At 41.4% G+C, this 12,603-nt stretch overlaps 1 protein-coding gene across 1 annotated transcript in view; it reads left to right on the top strand.

Moving 5' to 3' along the window:
* The window catches only part of c1galt1a (core 1 synthase, glycoprotein-N-acetylgalactosamine 3-beta-galactosyltransferase 1a), a 25,135-nt gene that overhangs the window by 6,677 nt on the left and 5,855 nt on the right, over positions 1-12,603 (top strand). Inside the window, exon 3 of the mRNA XM_023424908.2 lies at positions 9,360-10,024. Coding sequence (XP_023280676.1) covers positions 9,360-10,024 — 665 coding nt within the window. The remainder of the gene's footprint in view (positions 1-9,359; positions 10,025-12,603) is intronic.

Below are 12,603 nucleotides of genomic sequence, written 5' to 3'. Positions count from 1 at the left end.
GTTCACACCTTAGTGATAATCAGACCTTTTGTTGTTACTCGTCCTATATAAGAAACAATCGAATATCATTAGACAAAATCTTATTGTTACAAACTGGAGATTTTGCCTATGTTTGACCTTTGGTCTGGTTCTGTGTCTCTCTGGCATAATAAAAGCATGGACTGTTTGTGGGAGACGGGTCCTTTGAACTGAGTAGCTATTCTATAATCTAGGCAAAGCTGAATTATTTCTTATCCTTTGTGGAGAGTTATCTTTTGTTATGGCAGCTATGTTAGCAGTTAAACAAAAGGGCCTATGTCTAGAGAGAGAGAGCGCGCAAGCTATATTGCTTAAACTAATTGGACCTAGTTTCTCAGGGGTTAACTAGTCATACAGGGTTATCTAACATTTATCACGTTATTTACACCATCTCAGTCTGTTGTGGTGCTGACTAAGGTGGAAAGAGGGACAAATATGTATAAGTAAACATGTCAAATGGTACAATGGCTAAACTAAAAATTGTGGGACCAGTATCCCAAAGCATAGCAGGCAATAGCATGGTTACCAGTTGCGTGTGAGCATAGACAACCTATAGTATTGATAGCGGCATAGCAGTGTGTCTACTGCACCTGTGGTCTTGAGCAGGATCTTACAGTGCCTATAGAAAATCATCATACCCCTTTGAAATAGTTACTTTATTTGTCATACAGCCTGAAATCAAAACCCATTAAAAAAAAAAAAAATCTTTTTCCAGTTTTATTTACAAATTTAGCCGTACAACATCAAAATAATGACAAAAAAGGCAACAGTTCTGAAAATTAATGAAAAACTAGAATAACAGGGTTGGAAAAAGTCATCAGCCCCCTGATTTAATACTTTGTAGAACTTCCTTTTGCTTTAATTACAGCCATCAATCTATTTGGATATGTCTCTATTAGCTTTGCACACCTAGATTGGGGAATATTTGCCCATTCTTCCTTGCAGAATTGTTCAAGTTCAGTCAAATTCTGTGGGGAACGGCGATGGACTGCTCTCTTCAAGTCAATCCACAGATTTTCTATAGGATTTAAGTCAGGGCTCTGACTTGGCCACTCAAGGACATTCACCTTCCTATCCTTAAGCCACTGCTTTGTTCTTCTGGCAGTATGTTTAGGATCCTTATCGTGTTGGAAGGTGAATGACCTGCCTATCTTCAGCTGTCTAGCAGAGGGACGCAGGTTTTCCTCAAGAATTTGGGTGTACCTGGCAGCATTCATTTTCCCTTCGATCCTGACCAATTGCCCAGTCCCCGCTGAAGAGAAACATCCCCACAACATAATGTTGCCCCCACCATGCTTCACAGTAGGTATGGTGTGTTTTGGGTGGTGTGCTGTGTTTGGTTTTCGCCAAAGACTTGTAAGTCCTTCAAAGTTGCCTTTGGCCTCTTAGTAGCTTCTCTGATCAATGTCCTTCCGGCTCGGTTATCCAGTTTGGACGGACGGCCTGATCTAGGCCAGGTGTTGGTGGTGCCATATGCTTTCCACTTCTTAATGATGCTCTGAACAGTACTCAGAGGGATAGATAAAGCTTTCGAAAGCTTTTTGTAGCCTTCACCTAACTTGCGCCTTTTTACAACTTTATCCCGGAGTTCTTTTGAATGTACTTTTCCAACCATGTTGAATCCTTTCACTACCATGCACTACGAGTAGTGGAATTTTCAAGAAAACAGCTGGTTTTATTCTAAAGTAATCAAAACCATTGCAATTAATATCAGGTGGGAGGCAATTAGCCTGGTGTTTGATCTGGAAGTTGATTGGTTGCACCTGAGTAAGTTTATAATGGTATACTCTAGGGGGCTGATCACTTAACCAAATCAGGTATTTCATTAACTAATTTTTAATAGTTTTCCAGAATATTTTAAAATGTTATTTTCACTTTAATGATGAGGGTTATTATGTGTACATGAAGCTCAAAAAAGTTTGATTTAATTTATTATAATTTCCAGGGTGTCAAGTGACAAAAAGTAAAGATTTTCACAGGGTATGATGATTTTCTATAGGCACTGTATAAGTGTATTTGCAGCCTGGTGAATCACCCCCACTTGTACACATTTTAAGCAGTCGACAAATACCGTACGTTTAAATGGCAGAGAGGATTGTGAAAGGTGGATTTGACTGAAGACACAACACCAGCTCTTTTCAACACAACCAATACTAAAACTGTTTACACTCGCACCTGGCACCTTAGGATGTTTCAAGTGTGCACTTTATTTCATAGTCTGATTCTAAAATTGTCATAAAGCATGTAGTGAGAACGGTTGTCAAACCTCAACTACTGGTAATAGGCACCTGTGGGTGCTTACAGATTTTTGTTATTTATGACCTGATTGGGACAAGATTGTCCCAGAAGAGTCTCATGAGGGCTTTGTGTGGTTTGCACTGTGTGCAGTTGAGACATTTGGGAGTTAGCTTTTCTTGAGTTTTGCTAGCCTTGTTGTGGTGCATAACAGGAAGGAGTTCATCTAAGAACTTGTGGGGACGTGAGCAGTGGGGATGGGACATACAGGTAAGTCTTACAGTGCTTGAACTGGCTGTTTCAGTTGTTTGCGTGAGAGCGTGATACAACCATGTGTCCCCCACTTGGAGTTTGTCATGGGAAGCTTTTTGGTCATAATGGGCCTTGTGATTTCTCATGCTCTTTTCCAGGTGTGTCTGGGCAAGGGCAGAAATGGTCTTGGTCCTCCTGTGTCTTGCACATGGTGATTTGTGCGCCTGAATTGGCATCATACCCTGTGGTTTTGAGGCACCACGAGCATAGGAGAAGTGAGTGACTCAGAAACATGGACCTGATGGCAGGAACCAAAGAAAGTGGGCATGGCAGCAACGGCAGTTGAGACATTAAGACATATAGAAGGCGCAGCAGCTTTTGAGTGACAACGCAGAAATCAGGGCTGGGAGGGTGGGAACAAAAGTAGGGGTGCGATGGAGACCCCAGGGTGGATGTCCTAGATGTGCCCTCCAAAGCGCCATGTTTGGTTGAAACATCAGTCGGTCAGATGGGACACATTGAGCCATTGTTTTGGTCTCTTTCACCTCAAGAGCACAGCACAGAGCTGCAGTGTTTAGGGGGAGGTAGGCAGAGGTTGGCAGACTTGTGCTCTGGTCCACTGGGGCCATGGTAAAGTTCTTCAACCACCTCGATGGGCTGGTTTGAGAGACTGTGTTGCAGTGTACCCTTTGGTGCTACCAGTGTGACTGGGAAGAGATCAGCTTTCTAGCTTTCTTCCTTAAGCCAGTCACTGAAAAGACGTTTGATAGTTTTTAGGTCTTCTTGGCTAAGACTAGATGTTTTAGTCTTAATTTCAGCATTGTCGGTTTTCTGCTGAAAGGATCATTTGCTTTTGCCTTTGTTCATGTTCTCATCAGATTGATGCTGATGTAGTGGAGTTTGGTTTCGCCTTTTCTGTCCCTTATAGTCAAAAGCATTACGGTTTTCCCATTTGTTAGGTGGGAACCTGCTTCGGTGGGGATTTGAGGCGTAAAAGTTTGACTTAAGTCTTGAGTGTCTCTGTCCTTTGTCAGACCAATGTGTTCTGGAAGACTTATGGTCCTCACAAGTTGGTTGGGGCAGAAAATGTTTTTGCTACTTAGCAGGCCAATAAGTTTTGGAAGGGTGTGCGTCTGAGCCATGCAGTTCAATGCCAGGAGCACCTTCTAGCTCCATGGGCAAGAAGAATTTGTGCTGAGGCTGAAAATGGTAGCCGGCTCTGCCTGTTTAGTGTGGGACTGCATTTGTTTTGCAAATCGAAGCGAGGCGAGTGCGCGTAGCCATTGGCTGGTTGATGTGCATGGGTTTGCCAAGACACCAAGATGATGACTGGTACCAGGATGGAGGTTTTGGACGAAGAGGGTTTTGAAGTTCAAGTCTTCCTCCATCCCTTGTTTGTTTCTAGAGCCAAAGTATGCCTGAAGAAGGTGATAGTAATATTGCTGGGGAGGTTCTTGTCTTCCCTGCTTAACTGTTATAGCAGCAGTTAAGCCAGAAGTATGGTCAGAGAACTCCTGCTCTAATGCTTGGCGGAGAAGGTCATAGTTCACTCTGACATGGTTTGGTTGATGCTCAATGAATCTGCTTACCTCATGACTAGATGTCACCTTGATCAGGTACATCCTGTCATTAGCAGTAGACTTTGGGAACCTTCACAGGTAAAAGTCGATGTCATTCAAGTAGGTGGTGATGTCATGAGAACCATCAGGACTGGGTTCAAAGTGTGATATATTGTGAGCAATCTTATCTAGCTCTGGATCTGAAGGACCCTGTGATATGTGGGTGCCTGAAGATAGATAAGACCTCGAAGGAGGAATCACTCTAGTCAAGTCCAGAGGAGTTCTGCTGGCCCCGAAGGGGTCTGGCTTAAGAGGTGAGAAGAAACGCCTCCTTGAACTCCCCTATTAGGTGGCTCATCTTTTCTTTCCTCTTGGGAAGTTTCAGTCAGGTATGGTTGTTGGGTTCGATCTATCTTAAGAGAATGTTGCAGTTCTCTTTTAACGGCTACCCGTTCTTTTTCTATAATTTCTTGTTGATTTTCTCCCTATAGTTTCTATAAATTTTGTGGGCCACAGGATTTCAGTTTATTTCCTGCCCATTCGAACCGATTGTGTGCATGTCTGACCTGTGCAGTTAACACAACAGCCAGGCTACTTAACATTTTGGTCAGTGCCATGTCTTTTGGTTGCTTAGTCAGGGACTCGTCTACGAGTCAAAATTGTCCAGGTACAGTAACTGTCAAAATTGGAACCTCCAATTGAAGGGATCACCTTTATAGTGTCAAAGCTGAGAGCAGAGCAGACTGAGGTGCACAGGCGACAGGAAAAGTTACTCTGGAGGAGAGAATCAATCACCAAAAGGAAGCCACTCTTGTTTCAGTTGTGCCACTGTAAGCACAGTAAGCAGTCCTCAGCAGTGAGTAACTCTAAGGAAGTTGGACCTCAAAGGGATAGAACTCAAAATCGGAAAGTTAAGGACCCGAGTTACTGTCAAAATTGGAACCCCCTCCCAAGATGTCACTGGTGAGCAGAGATCACCTTAGAGATAGAACTCCAAATTGAACAGATCCAGGTGCAATAACTTCCAAAATTAAAACATCCAATTGATAAGCCCACCCTATAGTATCGAAGCTGAAAGCAATGCAGACTGAAGAGCATCGGCAAAAGGGCAGTCACACTGAATAGAGAATCAAAAGACTCAGATATTGGCAAGTTTTACAGTAAACTTAAAATCAGTATATGATGTTCACCGATGTAGCCTACTAGAATGTGGGGGAAAATGCCTTTTAAAAGGAGAGAACCATTTAATTTGAAGTGATATATAATAGTGTGAAGACACACGAGTACATGTGAAATCTCAAATTCAAATAGCGTTGACACTTAATAAGAATTTGATAATGTAATCTAAATCTGGGGTTAGTATAGGGATTTATACTAAAGGAAGAAAAGCTTAATTGAAACTATTTGTCTAAAATAGTTTTCCTTAATGCTGTTACTAGTGTTAGCTTACTAGATTCATAGAACCACAAGCAGTTTTAAAATGATTAGGCTTCAATTGAATCAGAACTTTAAGTTTAACAACTACAAGTGTGTTAGATTAATCACTTCAAATGTAGAATTAAGAACTTGGGTTAATTCAATAGTGTGAGTAATTGATATAGCCAATTATGAATTTACAAAGCTAGCAGCATTAGATTTTAATCTGTTGCATGCACACCTTCATTGTTTGAATAATGCAATCCTCAAACTTAGTTAACCAAATCGGCCACCAGATGATGCCAGATTTTTATCAGCTTGTTGTACAAGGAGAGGGGGTGAGGTGACGTCAGTAATGACGACCTTAGTACCGCCCACTGATAGACCTGCGTTAGCCAGGTAGGAAAAGCTTCCTTTCACTCAGAGCACAGACAGAGAAACTTCTTTGCTAAGTTTCAAATAACAAGCAGCGAGGCGCGGCGGCCTCAAGCACGCCTAGCGAGTGGGTATTGTGTTGAATAAATTTGTAACATCACTGCAAGTCCGGTCTGGGACGTTCAGTAAAGCACAAGCACTTTCATGCACAAGCTCAACTGCAAAAGTGTTCACCGGGTTCGGTTACGTTCAGTAACCACAACGTTTTAACAAAAGTCCTCTCTGGAACTTCGAGCAAGCAGGCACTTTATTCCTTAACATATTTTATAAAAAAGGGGTGTTTACAGAGCAAGAATTACTTCAAGTAACTGCTGTTTGCAACACAAATCATCTGAGACTTAAAGCAATCAAACACAATTATATCGCGTTACTACTCAGACCACAGGGTATTCACACAGTAACAAAGTAACAGCTATTGTTCAATACGGGTCTGCTTAAAGACTCCAAACAGGCAGTTAAACACTTTATTCTCTCCCAGTCCAACAACACGGGTATTTTCACCCTTTTCAAGACACAAACGCTGTGAGTCTGATCACACGGGGGAGATAACTTCTTTACTGTAACGGCAGTGCCAGCTACAGCTGCTAGCGGGTCAGGTAGCTAATCTGATTGGTTAGCACGGAGGGTCTGAGATGGTCTAAATTCACTGGAATACGCGGATAAATTTAGCCACACTCAGGGCGGATCAACGACTATTGGGACACGCAATAGCCGGTACCAACCATCAGGCCTTTTCTATGAGCGTTTCATCACGCTGTTGCATGTAATTTCTGACAAATAGCTTAAAGCTACAGTCTGTAGCCTCAACACTTTTATCGGTGTTTTTAGCGGAGTTGCTTAGAGCTACACTACAGCCACCACTGGTCTGGGCGTTACTGTCGGCGGTGAATGTACAGACAAGGTTACAGGTTTAACCATTAAGTGCCAATATGCAGCTTAATCAAATATTCTTTTTGTAGTAGAGACGGTGATATTAAAAATCGCCTGACACGGGGCACCAATAATATGTAGCGTTAACGCCATAATTTAGAATTTACTCTCGTTGAAATGGGGCACCAGTCCTCTGGGAGGAAGACAACAGTGATGTTGCTAGTTACGTTTACTGCGTCCTTTCAGATTTTAATGCGTCAGGGATGCATTAAAATCTGAAAGGACGCAGTAAACTCACTATCCATGCATCCCAGGGACGCGACTCATTTTTCCTATGAAAAACGATACATTGTGAAAAAACAACTTGTGTTTAAAATCACAGTAACTAGCAAAAGTAACTTCGCTGTCAGCAGACCAGGTAAGCGCTGTTTCAACCCTCTGCGCATCTACTCCACGCAGACGTGATCCCCTGTGCACAGTATCGCGACATGCTAGTTTAGCCACTACCACAACAATTAGCCAATCACCGCGGATTTCATTTCAACAATTAAAGATACGAACTTTATAGTAGTAAATAAACTCATGTTTCCACTGCTCGATGCTGTGTTCACTCATGTCGACAATGTTTTAACGTCTAGGGGACGTGCTGTAATGAAATAAATAAAACATACTCCTGAGCTTAATAAGCTGCTTACAATACACCACAAACATATCTGCATCACTTTATTTTTCTCAACAGACTTTCCACTGTGTTAGTTAAGTTTCATTTGTGTGCTAAAAGTTTCACAGTGATTGATTCAGTTCATTTGATTTAGTTGATGTTCAGACAAGAAGATTTTGGTCTTATTTTGGTGAAAATTTATTTGTTGACTCTGTCATGGTGATGAGAATGTTTTCTTTATGTGTTAAAATCAGCACTTTTATTGATAATTTAATATATTAGTCCGATTATGATTTATTGTGATTTTAAGCAGTAAAGCTTTTAACTGAATAACTTGTTTTCCCTTTAACCACACAAATAACTCTCAACACGAATTTTCCATGATATCAACAATCATAGGTTTAACACCATCTTATTTTTCAGAACATTATCTTCTTTGTTTGTTGCTGTTGTCATTTGTATAAATTGATGATTTATGAACATGCAGCGCCCAATCCAGAACACCGTCTGCTCGTTATCATAGCCCAGAGGCATGATGGGAGTGACACTGCTGCGCATATTCAGTGGGCCGCATAATGCAGAAGTAACCCGGAAGCCAGCAATTTCTGTACAACTGAACAGGTGCCATTTTTAGATTCGGTATCCAGTTCTTATATTACATCCATGATGCAAACACATAGCATTTCCTGTACCTGCTTCACAATAAAAGCGTCCTGCTAGTTCTTGGATGTAGAGCTTTTATTGTGAAGAAGCAGCAGGCATGTGCAACACAGCTTTCTCTGTGATGTCCCGGAACAAACTCATGTATTGTACGAACTGTAAACAGTGTTGCTATCGCCTGCTGTGAGTAATGTTCATAGACTTAATATAAAGTTATACAATGATATTTACATACCATGCTTACATATGCTCAAGGATTGGCAGGGCTTGGCGGGATAAAATTAGACCGACCTGGGTCATGCAGCAAAGTTAGCTAGCTAACATGTCCCAGACCCACCTGCTCTCTAAAACTACATGAGCACGCCAAAATATTGAACACGTCTTGTTTCACAAACCCAAAATACAATCATACTCAACGTGAAAATACAAAAAATATGTATGGGTGAAAAGAAATATCCTCCTACTTTTTCCGACTCACAAAATGAAAACAAACGGCAACCTTTCCGCAAAATTAACTGAAGGAAGATCTGGAGGTCAAGTGGTCGTACACATGTGCAGTCTGACTCACCTTAAGCATTCATAAAGTAGCCAAAAGTTAATATTAGCATAACAAGTCATATCCAGGTTTACTTGTGCCTTTACTGTCCTTGCTCAGCACCGATGACAGTTAGAGCCAGAGGCAGTATTTCAGGTTTTTCCACCCGTCAATAGAATATCCCTGTAACGCTTTGAGAGAATTTCTTCAAATTTGGCACAAATGTCCACCTGGACTCAAGGATGAACTGATTTAGATTTTGGAGGTCAAAGGTCACTGTGATCTCACAAAACACGTTTTTTGCCATAAGTCATGAATTCATACACTAATTATGACACAATTTAAATGTCTCCAAGGATAAAATGAAGTGATGACATTTTATATCCAAAACGTCAAAGGTCAACTTCACTGTGACATTATAATCTGTAAAAACACCTCCGGCCATTAGTCAACACTGTAACTCAGGAAGGAGAGACTTTAACTTGGCTGGTTGGTGGAGGAGGTGATTCTAGTTTTGACTGGTTATTTTATAGCAAATCAAACTGCTAATGAAGACGGGAGCGCCATGCTGAAATTATTGAAAGTATTGTTACCATCAGAATATTTCACCATGATATAGTGGTGGAACTGAATATGTAACCAGAGATTACTTACTTAGTTTTGTTACTTTAGTTCCATACAACACTTTTCTGATGTTTTGTGCTTGTTATACTTCCAGGTGAGAACAACAGCTCAGCAGCTAATGTTTCCCAAACAACACGGGTCTTATGTTGGATCATGACGGGACCCAAGTACATGGAATCCAGAACCAAGCACATCAGAGAAACGTGGGCCAAGCGCTGCAACAAAGTGCTGTACATGAGCTCTGTCAAGACTGACTTCCCCACTGTGGAGCTGAATGTGAGTGAGGGGAGGGACAACCTGTACTGGAAGACCATTCGTGCTTTCCAGTACATACACCAACACCACCTGGACGAAGCAGACTGGTTCCTGAAAGCGGATGATGACACATTTGTGGTCGTGGAGAATCTCCGCTACACCTTGTCCAAATATGACCCAGAGAAGCCTTTGTACCTGGGCAGAAGATTTGCCCCTTTCATCAGCCAAGGCTACATGAGTGGAGGAGCAGGTTACGTCCTCAGTAAGGAAGCACTGAGGAGATTTGTGAAAGGCTTTGACACCGGGGAATGTACACACTTCTCCACCATAGAGGACATGGCGCTGGGGAAATGTATGGAGACTATGAAGGTGGCGCCAGCAGACTCCAGAGACATGAAGGGGAGACAAACGTTTCATCCTTATCCACCAGACCATTACCTGGTCAGACAGCCCCCAAGACCACGGCCTTGGTATCTGCTGTATGATCACTACACTCCAGTAGAGGTACGCAACACTAGACACAAAAACCTACTCAGTATCTGGTTTTAGCTTGGTCTCAGGAAATTTCATGAAATGAGCACAGTGTCTCAAGATGCTCACTACCACTGCATGCATTCCTGAATTAATTCCTAGTGGATGATTCTGCATCAAACTATGTTCATCCAGTGTCTATGCAAGAAGTAGTTTGCCTTTTCAAAGTCAACTTTGTCAATTCTGCCATATGTAAATATGACATACACAGGATCGAAATGCCATTTTCCCCACACCCCAGTGTAGACATACACAAGTACTAAATGAAACAGCAATGGGTTAAAAAATATTAAAATACTAGGATTTGCTGGAGCTTGGAGCAATTACATTACAAAACTGTAATGATATGGTGCAAATGGTTACAGACTTAAAATTCGTCATACACAGGATGAGTAATTAACTAGATATTAAGTAGTATTCTGTACAAAGTGACTGGTGCTGGAATGAAAAAGGGTACATCAGTTAGTAACATTAAAGCTCAGGCTCTGCATTTGTGGTAACTAATACCACCTACATTTAGTTGTTTTTAATGAGGCTTAATAGATTTCTGCAGGAATGAGTCCTAAAACTGGATATTAGTTGTATTTTAACACTTCCCGTTCCCTGATCCTTAAGTCTCTGGTTTGTTGAATGTGTTTTTGGTTAGAGGGCTGAAATAAGGTCTGTGATTAAAACACAAGCTCAAGACACTTTCACGTTTTATTCCAAAAACGTAAAATGCATCAGTTAATACCCCAGTCCTGATTTCTTGAAGCTTTAAAAAGGCCGGTTGCTAACAACATCCGATCTTGATGAATGAATTATTCGAGTTTAAAATCTTTATTGATGTACAATGTATAATTTGTTGAGAACAAAATAACAGTTTGATCAGAAAAATGTACACCAGTAGCCTGCTGGAGGTCATGTTGTGGGGCTCTGGCAGTGCTCCTTCTGCGCCTCCTTGCACAAAGGATTTTGTTTTCCTGTTTACAATTACCTCCTCGTCCTGTGATGGTGCAATGATTTTTACATGTGTTCCATCTGTGGCACCGATCACAGCGGGTAGACCGACCATGAAACTGCTTTATTTCTCTGTAGTTGTTGAACATCGAAAGGAAATGGTATGAATGATGATGTGGGTCTACAGAGACATTTTTCGTTTGGTGAGTAGATCAGCTTACAGACGGCTGACAGATCTCCAAGTTGTGAGCATTGTAAAGTTGCATTTTCTCTGTTGCCAAGTAAAGCAATGTTGCTGAACACTTCATTTCTGCTCTAATCGGGTGGTTTCAGTTGGTAGGAGCATCCTTCACAAACCCCACAATGATCATTATTCCCTCGTGACTGAGTCGTATCTTCTAAGTAACACACCTTTGCTTAAGGTTTCCAGAACATGCCAATACATGGACATAAGTGTATTGGCTTATATTTGGAAGCTTTTCAAGTAATGCTGCAATAGTAATTTCAGCTAGAAAACACCTGCCTTATTCATCATAGTTTGAATAGAATAGAAAGCTTTTATTGTCAATTTACAAACTATTAAACAAAATTCAGAGTGGTACTCCTGATCAGTGCAAACAGGAACACTAGGGGTGGGCGATCTGGCGATCTTATATTGTGGACAATCTTATTTTGGTATATGAACTACCTTTCAGATGAATTGTACAGATTGCGTCATTAAAAGGTACTATATTTAGTTATTTCAAAAGTTCAATCTGAAGGAGCTTTTGCTGTTTAGAGAAAAAGGGTGAGTGCAGTGTTCAAAATACTCAAAAGACCAGTGAATGTCCACACCAAAGAATTTAGTTCAAATTGTTTAGTGAATCTTTTCAGCAAGCAATGAACAATTACAGAATTCTGGATCAGATGTGCCTTTTCCTAACCAATAACAAGTGTTGGTCAGTCCACAGTCTGACAAACTAACTCTCCCTGATCCAGTGTATTTATAAAAGTACAAACAAAGAAATGTGCACGGGCGTTTTGTCGTCTTCTGATTGGCTCTGCTGGCTTCCTCCTTCCCATCTGACTCCGACCTTAAATGTCACCTAAAGCTCAGCACGCTCAAAGGAAGACAGTTAATATATACATAAATTACTACTAATCTACCTCTGTTACCTCCGGCTGCCCCCCCCCCCCACATGCCCATAGGGTGATCTTTATCAGTGGTTGTAAATAGTTTCCCTGAGGCAGATGTTTAAAAGACCACTCACCCTTAGCACCTAAATATCCACTAGTATAAATCATTAAACAGTTTTAACTTTAATAGCCTGAATTACTACAACAAATCAAAGCTAACCAGCCCACTGTCAACTGTTGAAAACTAGCAGCTAGCCCGCTAACTGCAGCTGCCAATGTTAGTCCTTGTTCTGCTCTGCAGCCTTGCGAGTTTGGCGTAGTGGCACGTGGCAGTCCTCCACCTGAGCAGAACAAGAGCCACTGTCACAAGCTGCAGTACAAGATGGTGGAGTTAGTCTGCCTGTAAGACATGCCTGTAAGTTAGCAGTTAGCTGGGGGCTAGCTGGTTAGTAGTGACTGAACTTTCAAATTAAAGCACTTACATATAGCACCTCATA

This window comes from Seriola lalandi, unplaced genomic scaffold (genome assembly GCF_002814215.2).
Source record: "Seriola lalandi dorsalis isolate HSWRI2012SDOR001 ecotype SW California unplaced genomic scaffold, Sedor1 jcf7180002054760, whole genome shotgun sequence".
Classification (NCBI taxonomy): domain Eukaryota; kingdom Metazoa; phylum Chordata; class Actinopteri; order Carangiformes; family Carangidae; genus Seriola; species Seriola lalandi.
The sequence above is the reverse complement of the archived record's forward strand: the minus strand, read 5'-3'. Positions and strand labels throughout refer to the sequence as shown.